Genomic DNA, 13,922 nt, shown 5'->3' with positions numbered 1-13,922 from the left:
TGAAGTCTTGGAGAGGAGGAAGAAAATCTAATTAAACGCCTCAAGTCAAAGACCCACTCAGGCATATTTGTTGTAATTTAAGAGAGTTGCCCTAGGCGAGACTGGGTAATAATAAGCGCAACGAGAATGCAAAGAAAGAAGTGCAGTGTATCCCTGCAGGCATCAACTAATTGTTTATGATATTGCATGTTTAGGCAAGCTTGTAATAAAGACTTTTACGTAGACTTATCGAGTTATCCAATTCATGAGAATCAATTTGACATATATTTGTCATTCTCTTCGTCAAGGTTTTTGCAAAACTCGTATAAATTAAAATTATTAAGTAAATATTTGTATTCAGGATTTTACAGCATACAACAGACGTAGTCAACGCAAAGTCAAAAGCTAGCATTTGATAAACAGTGTTAAAATGAAATGAAATGGACGAATGAAGACGCTAACCTGCTTATTGGGGGTATTAGGGGTTCAGTGTCTTACCCAAGGACACTTCGACATGCAACACGGACGAGCCGGGATTTGAACTGGGATCCCTTGATCCCAAGACGAGCGCTCTACCTCCTGAGCTACTGCCGCCCCCGTTAGTCATGCAGTGTTCTGGTTTGCCCGCGTCCCTGCATCCTAGACGCATGATTTTTGCTGGGGGACGCATCGTCTCAAATCAACATGCGTCCTCAGGACGCAACTTTTTTGACACCAAATTGTCATTATCATTTTTTAACAACGATTTACCGCATTCCAAACTTTTCGTTAGGCAGATCAGCCATTGTTGTTTTGGTCTCGCGGTTCGAGTTGTGTAGTGAAAGTCAGTTTCTTTTTAGAGAACCGGATTTTTTGGCTCAACTCATTAAAGAGAGCCAGCTCTCCAACGGCTCACTTGCTTTAATGCATTATTTTACGAATGATTATGTTGTATAAAGTTAAGAAAAAAAAGGAAGTATAAAAGGAGAGAATGAAAAAAAGACAGGTTTGTGGTGATCCCTTTCAATCAGTATATTACCAATAATAAATTAATGCAGAAAATGAATTCATAATTTGAATAAGAAAATGTATTATTCGACTTAAGTATATTTGCATGTATTTTTTCCTTCTACAGTGAACGTCACTTGTCAGAGGACGAATGAACACTGATTATGATATGTAAACTTGCTTGTCCAATTAACCTTTTTGTCCGTTATTTGGGCTATCTAAAGTGAATTTAAGTTTAATTTTTGAACTACCCCAAGAAGAAATGTTCATACATACTGGATTAGATCGCCTTTTTTGGAATACATTCTCTAACATTACTCATAAGACAAATTATATAGTTCACATTTTATACACTTTACTACAGGGAAGCTAATATAAACAAGGCCATGTTGCTCAAAAGCTATACATGTTCCCGTCTTTAAAAATATGTATTAAATGAAAAGTCTAATTTTGTTTGCCTAAATTGGTATTGAAAATAAAAAGTTTTGGTGTTGGTATTACTTTAGAGCACAGGTGTCAAACAGGCGGCCCGCGGGCCAGAACAGGCCCGCTAAGAAATTGAATCCGGCCCGGGAGACAACACTCAGAGAAGCGCAAGAGAAAAACAAGCTGCAGGTTGAAATAGGTCAACTTGATGTTGCCAAAGCCAGGTGCCTCTCGCAAAGACACTGTACTTGTATTTCTCTCTCTCTCTGTCTCTCTCTCTCTCTCTCTCTCTTTCTCTTTTCCACCCGGTCTCTTTCACTCTCTGTGTCTCTCTTTTTCTCTTCCTTTGTTGCTCTTTGTCTCTTTCTCTCTCGGTGTCTTTTTAACTTCTTTTGCTCCAACTACCTATTTTCCTTTTCTCTCTTTTCTCTTTCTCTCTTCCTACCCTTTACCCTTTCTTTTCTCTTTTCCCTCCTTCTGTCTTTCTATTTCTCTTTGGATTCCTTTGTTCCTCTCCCTTTCTTTTGCCCCTCTCTCACGACTTTTTATCTTTTGTTTCTCGCGCTCTCCCCCCTCTTTTTCTTTCTTTGTCCCGCCCTCTCTCCTTTTCCCTCCCTCTTTCTCTTATTTCTTTCTTTCTCTTTAATCTAGTAGTCCGGCCCCCGACAGAATGTTTGTTCTATCGTTTAGCCCCCGAGTTCAAATGAGTTTGACACCCCTGCTTTAGAGAATCAATAGTGATATAGCCCATTCTAAATAAATAACATTTTTATTAAGCCCTAACAAATAAACCTTAGTCATGTTAGTCATGTTCCTAAAACATTACCAGTGTGAGACACAAGTTAAACAGGTCTAATTTACTCACTCACCGGGTCTACATAAGGAACTTCAATGAGATCCTGATAGAAAGCGCTACATCCTTGGCGCTCAAGTTTAGAATTTTCACACGAGGCCTCCTTGCTAACAGCGGCATCTTCTTGACCCTGAAAAAAAAAACAAATTTCAGATCGACTTCGTTTAACTTAGATATAGTCAGCGAGTCTGCTCATAAATATCAGCACCAAGGGCAGGAGTCGCTATCAATCTCAACCAATATTCTGCAGGGCAAGTTTAGCCGCCAGTAAATAGCCAGACGTTAAAATATTCAAGAGAAAGGCTGTCAACAAGTCTTATTGGTTGCTCTCATACCAGTGTTCTGGTTTGCCGGCGTCCCTGCGTCCTAGACGCATCGTTTTTGCTGGGGACGCAACTCTTTTGACACAAAATTGTCATTTTTACCCGATTACTTTCTTTTTTTTGAACAAAAATTTACCGCACTCCAAACTTTTCGTCAGGCAGATCCGCCATTGTTGTTTTGGTCTCGCGCCAATCTCGGCAAACAAGATCTCGTTGCTTCGAGATGACGTCATTGTTTTGGTTGTCGAGTGAAAGAGAAGTATGCCTTCGTAAAAACAGTTGGTATTAGGTGCAAATCAACCAAAAATTGGTCATTTCTTCAGTGTCGGCAATAAGTCGAAACATAATACAGAAAGTGGTAACAACGGCAATAATTCCGGCACGAAAAAATGGTGGAGAAATTCTTCAGAAGACCGCGAAGGCAAAGAAAACACGTGTGTTGAAGCGAACGATGCGACGAAATATAAACAAAAGAATACTCCTAGCAAGATAAGGACTTTTCTGCCAAAATGGACTCAATTACATTCCTAGTTATGCTATGAGGAGGATGATAATGGAGGCTACATGTTCTGTGATGCGTGCACCCAGCGTGACAAAAAAACTGGATTGCATAAATCATTTCGCAATACAAACTTTCAGAAAAGCACATTGGATCGGCACAACGACAATGAAAACCACTAATTAGCTATGGAAATTCCGTTGCTGCAATTGGACCTTGAGAAGGCATTACAACTGTGGCGGGACAGCAAACCACCAAGAATATATGAACTGAAAAATCTGAAGTGATTACAACTGCATAAATATATAGACTAATATTTCAGCAATATTATTTTGTATAATGTACAATATTTTTGTGAACTGAAAAATCTGAAGTGATAACTGCTTTGTATTACCAATTAACTGTGATGATTAAAAGTGAATGAATATATAGATTTATTTATTTATTTGTCGCCGATTTACAGTTTCAACTTCGATAACACAAAATTTTGGGGAGCCATAGATCTCAGTTGGGACCCATAGATTTTTGAGCATGCGAGTCCAAGGGACCCATCACTTTTCACAGGTAAAATGAACACTTCACACAGGAGAATTTTCAAGGGCTAGCATGTAAGCAGAGGTGTGTGTAGGTGGCGGGGGGAATGACGGGCGCTTCACCACTAGGGTTTTAGGAGCAACATTTACTGTGGTGTGTCTTGGGCCTGAATCCAAATTGCGTTTATGACTAAAAAGGTTATATAAGGTATATTACTTACGTGTAACGGGCGCAGGTAGTTGAGCGACTGCTTCCACCAGCGGTGATCACCAACGGCGCTTAGCACAGCTTTAGTGGTTACGCCAGTCGTTGCCAGCACCTCCATGGTCTTGGCCGTTGTCCTGTGGAGGAGATCACCTGCCGTCACTGCTTGGTGGCCCATCACCTGGAAAAAAATGAACAAAGAAAGCGTGTTGGATGCATAATTACACTCCAAATTAAAAGGAGTTTTTATATATTTATGACAAACTATCACGTCATATTTTCTGGACTATAAGGCACACAGGGACAGACAACTCGCTCGCTCATTCACACCTAGGGACAATTTGGACTGGCCAGTTCATCATTTTTGCTGGGGACGCATCGTCTCAAATCAACGTGCGTCCCGGGGACGCAACTCTTTTGAAAAAAAATTGTCATAATTACACGATTACATTTTTTTTTTAAACTGAGATTTACCGCACTCCAAACTTTTCGTTAGGCAGATCCGGCAGATGTTGTTTTGGTCTCGCGGTTCGAGTTTTTGTCTGCACGCCGATCTCGAGTTGTGTGGTGAAAAGTCCGTCTCTTTTTAGAGAACTGGCTTTTTCGGTTCAACTCATTAAAGAGAGCCGGCTCTCCAACGGCTCACTTTTTTTGATGCATTATATTACGAATTATGATGTTGTATAAAGAAGTTAAGAAAAAAAGGACGTATAAAAGAAGAAAATGAAAAAAAGACAGGTTTGTGGTTATCCCTTTAATCGGTATATTACCAACAATAATTTGATGCAGGAAATGAATTCATAATTTGATGATTAAAACTGAATGAATATATAGATTTTTATTATATATTTGTCACCGATTTACAATTTCAACTTCGATAAGACTAAATTTTGGGGACCCATAGATTTTTCAGCATGCGTTCAAAACTGTAGCTGTGTTGAACGTGAGCTCCCTTTTAAGTAAATTGTTGATCATTAATGATTTCATTGTAGATACCTGCAGAAAAGGGTTTATTTTAACAGAAACATGCCTTGGTACAGATGCCCCCATTATTTCACTGCCCACCAAATTTTAGCTTCTTATTTTCGACAAGGGAGGAAAGGAGAGGAGGCGGGACTGCATCAATTTTTAAAACCTTCTTAAAAACAAAATAAATCATTTTTTAATGCCTCCTCATCTTTGAGCACCACACATTTTTGTTAAGCTGTCCCGCCATTCTCTGCATTACTCTTTACGGACCTCCCCACACTTTCAGTGAATTTGAAGAGTGTTTGACAAATTTACACTCTAACTACAGTCTTCTGGTTTGCCGGCGTCCCTGCGTCCTAGACGCATCATTTTTGCTGGGGACGCATAGTCTCAAATCAACGTGCGTCCCCAGGACGCAACTTTTTCGAACCCAAAATTGTCATTATTACCAGATTACTTTTTTTCAACAAGGATTTACCGCACTCCAAACTTTTCGTCAGGCAGATCCGCCATTGTTGATTTGGTTTCGCGCCGATCTCGGCAAACGAGATCTCGTTGTTTTGAGATGACGTCATTGTTTTGGCGGTTGTCGAGTGAAAGAGAAGTATGCCTCCCTAAAAACAGTTGGTATTAGGAGCATATCAACAAAAAATTGGTAATTTCTTCAGTGTCAGTAATAAGTAGAAACATAATGCCGAAAATGATAACGGCAATAATTCCGGCACGAAAAAACGGCGGAGAAATTCTTCGGAAGACCGCGAAGGCGAGGAAAACACGTGTTTTGAAGCGAACGATTCGACGAGAGAAATAAACAAAAGAATACTCCTAGCAAGAAAAGGACTTTACTGCCAAAATGGACTCAATTATATTCCTGGTGACGCTATGAGGAGGATGATAATGGAGGCTACATGTTCTGTGATGCGTGTACCCAGCGTGACAAAAAACTGTATTGCATAAATCATTTCGCAATACGAACTTTCAGAAGAGCACATTGGATCGGCACAATGAAAACCACAAATTAGCTATGGAAATTCTGTTGCTGCAGGAAGAGAGAGGCAAGTATGAACGGATACGACATCAAAAAGAAGACTTGACCATGCTTTTACTGCTAAAGATAGTTAAGTGGATGGCAGTACTTTCAGTATTTTGTATAATGTACAATATTGTGAACGGAAAAATCTTGAAGAGATAACTGATTTGTATTACCAATAATGATTAAAACTGAATGAATATATAGATTTATATTATATATTTGTCGGCGATTAACAATTTCAACCTGGATAAGACTAAATTTTGGGGAGCCATAGATCTCTGTTGGGACCCATAGATTTTTGAGCATGCGAGTCCCCGGGACCCATCACTTTCACAGCTCAAATGAACACTGTAACTATGATCAAATTTCAGTAGCTAGTGATTTTAATATACATGTAGACAACACCTCTGACACACCGTCCAGAATATCTTTAAACCTTTTGAACTACCTCAATCTTACACATCACGTCACTTTACCGACTTACAACAGAGGACAAACTCTTGATGGTCAAGTATGGACTGGAACCGACAAATTCTTTTTGTGAGGACTTTGCAGATCACTTCGAAAGTAAAATTACTAGCATCACGTCCAGCCCTTTAGCCCATCAGAATAGAAGATCTAGAATAGCTGGACAATGGATTTGACCTGAAAATACACTGGAAGGTTTTGCTTTGGTTGATGCAAGGACACGAGGTCGAGTTTTCTCTCAATTCACACATCCCCTTTAAATACATTCAATGGAGTCTTTGAGGGACAAATTTTAAATATAGTCAATTGCTCTATCCAGACGGGCGTTTTACCCTAACTCCTTTAAAACAGCAGGAACAAATTAGACTTAAGGCATTTTTAATAATTACCGTCCAGTGTCCAACCTACTGTTTTCAGGCAAAGTTTCATAAAAATTGTTTTTTATTCAGCTGAATTATTTTATTTAAAAGAAAACAGTATTTTAGGGAAAATTCAATCTGGTTTTAGAATCAACCAGAGTACAGAAACTTCCCTTTTAAAATTGTTAAATTATATCAGGTATAATAAAGATTTTAATAAACACACAGTTCGGGTGCTACTGGATCTCAGTGCTGCCTTTCACAAAGTAGATCACCATATTTTATTAGACTAGGGAACCTGGTGGGCATCTCATACTGTTTTTAACCTTTTTTTTCTAGCTTACAGACCGACATTTTTTATGCAGGTTCCTCCATGAAATTACATCTTGGGTTCCCCAAGGTTCAATTTTAGGCCCAGTATTTTTTAATCTGTATATGTTTCCTGTTGGGGATATCATCAGAGTCTACTTTGTAGGTTATGCTGACGACACCCAGCTGTACATAGCCGTCTTCCCTGATGACAAGTCCTATAGATTCCGTTTTTAAATAAATTTCAGATATTAAGTCATGGATGGCAGAGAACTTCCTAAATATCAACCAGGACAAAACAGATGTTATACTCATTGTTCTTGAAAGTCATAGAGAGAAACTTTTACCAAACCTACAAGATTTTAGATCGTTAGATTGCATTAAAATGTGGTCATTATTTTCGACTCTGAGCTAAACTTTATTCCACATATCAAAAATATAACAAATTGTTGTCATATCAAAAATACAGCCAGAGTCCGCCCATTTCTCAGGCAGGCAAGGAGGTAGTAATGCATGCTTTTATATATTCTCGTTTAGATTATTGTAAAGCCCTGCTCTCTGGTATTCCCCCCAAAAAAGAGTATTGCTAGCTTGCAGCTATTACAAAACTCAGCAAGTACGGGTGCTTACAGGGACTGGGGGGGAGGGATGACATTTCACCAGTTTTAAAATTGCTCTTTTGGCTCTGTGTGCGTTTCAGGATCAATTCAAATGTCTTAATAGTCTTGGGCAATTCTATCCGTCTGATTTGCTTTTATTATTTTAGCTCTCCCTGAGCTCCTAGGGTAGAGGCTTTTAGACAGCACTTTGAGTGGCAATTTTTATCCCGAAAAATGTTTTAGAAATGAATTTGATTTGATATTTCTACTCACAGTGCCACAACATTTATTTGCATAGTGTTTTATGTTAGGTTTAACAGTCTCCACTTCTTCACCTGTGTGTCAATAACCTGTCAGTTTAATAAATTGCAAAACATTGCATGCAAAGGGAATCAAACCTGAGTGGCACTAAACCACCAGGGGTACAAATGAAATTTGAAAAAATAATGGACAGTCTCATCAGCACACTATTTTTACTTACACACAACAATGATTTGCACAGTGCCTTCCGATAGGTCAAACAGTCTCTCCATGTCTTCACCTGAACGTCAATTACCTCTCAGTTCAATATGTATGCATACATAGAAGAGCGTGTCTAGTGTTTTGTTATAAGACTTTCTGTTTTCAACATTCTCTAATATTCATTGGTAAAGATTTGCTCTAGTGCATTTGGATAGGTTAAACAATCGCTAAACTTCTCAGATGTGCATAATGCATTCAGATTTGGAAAAGGTCTCTAGACTTCAAGAGACGCACAGGAGAAAAAGTGAAGAGACTGAATGCACTAGGCAAATCAGTGTTGTGGCGCTCTGAAAAAAACAGTGTGATGATGAGATAAGCTAAAATTCCTTTTCAAATGTCATCTGATGGTCTAGAGCAGGGGCCAGGAACCTAAGACTTTTGAGCCATATTGGGCTCTTTTCATGAGTACATATGGCTCGGAGACAAATTTATCCCATTAAAATGTTGTTCCTTATTTGCGTGAGCGAAGCGTATTTTAGTGCAGGCAAATCAAACCAAAGCTGAGATTGCCAACAATACTGTCCATTATATATGGGGCAAATTTTTAACTACAGTTTACAGTTAATGTGTCACACCCAAAAAATTGTTTTGTCTGTCCATGGCTATGGAATCTGTTCATTATCGACACTTAATGATGAAAAACCACATAACTATTTTTAAATACCTAGAAGCTCTAGTAAAGCTCTGCAAAGACCGCAAGCTCCTAGCCTTCACCGTCTAAGGCGAAAGTAAATACGTCAGGATACTGGTTTGGACAACTTTCTGTAATTTTTACATAAGAACTTTGCTCAAACCACAAAACAATTGTTTATGACAAAAATGACAGCCAAAATGAGCCTTAACACTCTTTAGTAACTGCGGGAAGGAAACACATTTTAAGAACCGTATTTTCCGCACTATAAGGCGCACCTAAAAGTCTTAATTTTTTTCAAAAGCTGACCATGCGCCTTATAATACAGTGCGCCTTATATATGGCTCAATATTAAATTCGCAAGGTCTCGCAACTTACGCAACTGCCGCCGACTCGATTTTCCCCTGAACGTGGAGTAGTCCGCGGTGTATGCTGGGATTTATATACCGGCGTTTCATTGGCTAACCAATGTGTCAATCATCATTTGAATCGATCGCTATTGGCTAAAGTTATTCGGAGCCTCGGATTGGCTAGAGGGCCAAAACAAACCCTGCAATTGGCCGAAAAAGATGTGTCAATCATCCGTTAAATCGATCGCTATTGGCTGAAGTTATTCGGAGCCTCGGATACGCTAGAGGGCCAAAACAAACCCTGCAATTGGCCGAAAAAGATGACTGAATAGCAAGCTTGCTAAACTTCGCCATAAAGAAACATGTTTCATTAGTCTGTATTTGAAAACATTTTACGCTCCTGGATTTACTACACTCACGGTTGTAAGAAGACCATGATTGCGTATCATTATTGAACGTGAGAACTTAGGTGAGTTATGCGGCTTTATATTTTCCCAATATCTTGTTTTAGAACGATCTTGATGTTGCTGTGATGAGTTGAGTGAATTCAACTCAATTCCAAGTGTTTATTGTCATATGCACAGTAAAGTTGCGAGCGAAAAAGAAAATAGAAACTAAGGAATGGTTGGCATTTCTTGAATCCCAAGACTTTAACCTTCTGAATGATATTTGAAATGACGCATTTAAGTGACATCGTACGGACACCGCATCCGCACGTGTCTACGACACGTATTTGCTTCTTTGCATGCTTTGGGAATGTTAAGGGGGTAAGAAGTTGGACTGAACCATCTGACTGTTTTGTCGACGTTCCCATTGTAGCGCCTTATAATCCGGTGCGCCTTATCTATGGAAGATATAGGACCAAAAACTATTTTTGGGGGGTGCGCCCTATAACCCGGTGCGCCCTATAGTGCGGAAAATACGGTAGTGTATTTATATGGGACAAAGGCTCTGGCATTATTATTTCATAGATTTTATTAAACAATCAAATGTTACTCAGTGAAATAAAATGAGAAGACTAAACTTTTGTCTAGAGAGTGGGTTCCGCGGTTTTGTTGAATATTGTCTCAAAATATATGGTGTGGATGTTTTATATATATATATATATATATATATATATATATGGGCGCTTTCAGTCACAACCCAGGTTCGATTCCCATTGCATACACTGTTTTGGACTTGAGTTAGCGGCGCTTTCGAATGCAATGCATTAATATGTACCCGTACATACAGAAGCTATTACTGTATTCTCAATTTAATTCGCCTAGTGCACCTTATGTATTCCAAATGTATGACAAAATACTATTTTTGGACGGGTACACCTTATATCCGGTGCGCCTGCGAGTGCAGAAAATACGGTAGTTAGGTATACAATTGAGATACTCATGCACTGTTGGAATAAGGCAGTTTGCGTACATCATCTTTTCTCATGATGGTGATGAATAATTTGGCGTTAAAAAGGGCGCTCATTTTCTTTAGAAAGGTCACAGGTGATGAGTGAGCCTGTAGGCATTGGTATAATGCTTTAGTTAACTAGCACTAAACAGTGCTTGAAACCTTCTGCATCACCCATTAGGTTGAGATAAGAATCTCCCTGATTGCTGTCTTGAACTTTTTTACAATTTCAGTCATCAAGTCTCATAGGGCTGTACAGACATCCTCAACATGAAATATAGAAATAAGAGAATGCTCTTGAACGTGTAGATTAGCGCAGTAATTCATGTGCTTTCTTTGTTTTCCTTGAGCATCGCAAGCTTCTTTCCATGTTTATCATGTTTTTGTTTCTTCCTTAGCGCTACTGCTGGAAGCTTTGGACCCATAGGATAAAAGGGTAAAAACTCTCTTTAAGACGTGTAGTCTTGCTCACAATGGAGTGAAGACGGCGACCTGACGGCAGGTAATCAAAGTACCTGCGAGCAGGGTGACTGGGATCGTCTATAATTTTTAGGGTCCGTTTTCTAGTTCGATCGATGTAGATACTTTGCAGGGACGGGAGGCCAGTACCTATTATTTCCTCTGCCGTCCTCACGACTGATTCCATCTTTGACAATTCTTTCTGATTGACGCGACCAAACCAAACTGTGATTGACCTAGTTAAAACGGATTCAATGAATGAAAATTGACTAGAATGGATTGACGGACTCCGAATGATTTCAGTTGACGAAAAAAGTAGAGCCTTTGTCTGGCTGACTTCAATATATCGATAGCATTGACAGTCCATGTGAGGTCAGCTGACAAGTAAGTACCCAGAAACTTGAATGGGCGGTAGGTACCTTTTCAAGGTTTCTCAATTTTCCTCATGCTGGTGTTTTTTTTTTTAATTATTCTTTCCCTTCATATAGGTTTGAGATTAGGGAATTTGTAACTACCATTATTGTAGCCTTGAAACTCTCTGTGAATAAAGGTTAGACAAAAAAATGTGACTAGACTTTAGAATAAGATGACGCTCATTTGGGACATTAAAACCCAGCATTTTTAAGCTTTAAGAGACGACAAGTTTTCGACACAGGACCAACAGATTTCAAAGTTTAAGAAAATTCTCATTTAGGGCAGCGAACACAGCGCTATTATTTGCGCAGAAAAAGTAACTTCTTTGTAGAATAAGATGAAGCAAGCTTTTGCCACGAGAAAATAACACTAATTAAAGAAATATAAAACTATGGAAAAAGACAATGCGAGATTTCAATAGAGAACAAAATACTAATTTGGGGCAAAGAAAAGACAGTTGTTTTTTATGACAAATTATTTTTCCAGTTATAATGACACAAGCTTGGACAAAGCTGATAATGGTGCTAATTTAGGGCCAATAAAACTCAGCTATTTATTGCTTTAGAACACACAAGATTATCAAAAAAAAAAAAAAAAGAAAAGAAAAAAAAAAAAGAAAATGGTGCTATTTGGCGGAGACGAAAACATGACTTTTGGCATGGAAAAATAAGATGCAAGCTTTATCTGCTAGAGAAAACACCAAATATTCTGGGCTGAGGTGTTGATGTTTGTTTTGGGCCAAGTTAATAAACATTTTCAGGATTAACAAAAAAAAAACAAAAAACATGAGCCTAAAAATGATGCGAGCTTTCCACTTAAAGACAAGACAGTAATCTGCTTAATTCTATCGAACATAGAAGAATATGACGCTAGCTTTTGGCAAAGAATGAGACTGCTCGAACCACAACGCTGGAGGACAAGAAGAAATGTGATTGATGCGGCTCATGATTTGAAAGCCATTAGTTCTACTTTATTCCATCTGCAACCAGGAGCGAAATTGAGCCACTGCACAAAACTTGGCTGAAATATTTATGTAAATTAACATTTACCGACGAATAATCTTTTTGTTTATTTGCAGTGCATAATCCTGTGAGAACGATGATATATGAAAAAAGGTGGGCACGACTGATAAAAGGATGAGCTCTACAGATATAGTCAGGAAAACAGCAATCGTTACGATTATCAAGTGTTTATACTTGATGGACTTTCTACGTGTTGAATTTCTTTACCACATAAATAACCTGACAGGCTAGGGTTGAACACCTAATCGTTATCTTCCCCTCAAAATAAGTGACAATATCCATATCCAAAGTGACTCCACATTGCCATCTACAGGGTTACATTGGCAGTGTTCATTTTAGCTGTGAAAAGTGATGGGTCCCGTGGACTCGCGTGCTCAAAAATCTATGGCTCCCCGAAATTGAGTCTTATCCAGGTTGAAATTGTAAATCGGTGACAAATATATCATTTAAATCTATATATTCATTCAGTTTTAATCATCAAATTATGAATTCATTTTCTGCATCAAATTATTGTTGGTAATATACCGATTAAAGGGATAACCACAAACCTGTCTTTTCTTAATTTTCTCCTTTTATACTTCCTTTTTTTCCTAACTTCTTTATACAACATAATAATTCGTAATATAATGCATCAAAGCAAGTGAGCCGTTGGAGAGCCGGCTCTCTTGAATGAGTTGAGCCGAAAAAGCCGGTTCTCTAAAATAAGACGGACTTCCTTTCACTACACAACTCGTTTGACTTGATTGATTTGCCGTTTTCGTGATAGTCTGTGTATACCGGATGGTACCCATATAATTGACAAATTTGCGTTTTTCCATACAGATTTTCTTGTACGTCGTACACGTCTTAAAATGCATAAGAACCGTTCTTTGTACGGCAAAAACGTACAGGTTGACGGGTATGAATGTCTCCGCCGTTTTTTTGTGCCGGAATTATTGCCGTTGTTAGCACTTTCTGCATTTTGTTTCGACTTATTACTGAAGAAATTACCAATTTTGCGTTGATTTTCACCTAATACTAACCGTTTTTTTGGAGGCATACTTAGCCTTCACTCAACGACAAGCACCACAACAATGACGTCATCTCGAAGAAACGAGATCTCGTTTGCCGAGATCGGCGTGCGGACGGAAACTCGAACCACGAGACCAAAACAACAATGACGGATCTACCTGACGAAAAGTTTGGAGTGCGGTAAATCTTTGTTAAAAAAAGTAATCGGCTAATAATGACAATTTTGGGGCAAAAAAGTTGCGTCCGGGGACGCACGATGACTTGAGACAATGCGTCCCAACCAAAAATCATGCGTCTAGGACGCAGGGACGCCAGCAAACGAGAACACTGCATTGGTGGAATTCTTGGCAGTGAATAAGTTAATTGTCTTTTCCCACAACAATGGAGAAGTATTTCAAAAGTCACATTTGGAGGGCAAGTGGGCTGGCAGCTGGATGTGTCATCAATTCTTTAAACACTCACTCACTCAAGTTGTTTGTTTTTACGAAGAAAAAAAAAAAAGCGCAGGCGCCCCACAAGATGTCTGGAGGGCGCCGGCGTCTTCAAAGGTGAGGACCAAGACACAACAAAATGACA

At 38.9% G+C, this 13,922-nt stretch overlaps 1 protein-coding gene across 1 annotated transcript in view; it reads right to left on the bottom strand.

Moving 5' to 3' along the window:
- The window catches only part of nbas (NBAS subunit of NRZ tethering complex), a 287,616-nt gene that overhangs the window by 144,516 nt on the left and 129,178 nt on the right, over positions 1-13,922 (bottom strand). Inside the window, exons 37-38 of the mRNA XM_088324534.1 lie at positions 3,822-3,986; positions 2,262-2,375 (exon numbers count right to left, since the gene is read on the bottom strand). Coding sequence (XP_088180660.1) covers positions 2,262-2,375; positions 3,822-3,986 — 279 coding nt within the window. The remainder of the gene's footprint in view (positions 1-2,261; positions 2,376-3,821; positions 3,987-13,922) is intronic.

The sequence above is a fragment of the Urocampus carinirostris genome, chromosome 20 (assembly GCF_059441175.1).
Source record: "Urocampus carinirostris isolate Australia breed hairy pipefish chromosome 20, RoL_Ucar_1.0, whole genome shotgun sequence".
Taxonomy (NCBI): domain Eukaryota; kingdom Metazoa; phylum Chordata; class Actinopteri; order Syngnathiformes; family Syngnathidae; genus Urocampus; species Urocampus carinirostris.
This window is presented reverse-complemented; position numbering and strand designations above follow the sequence as displayed.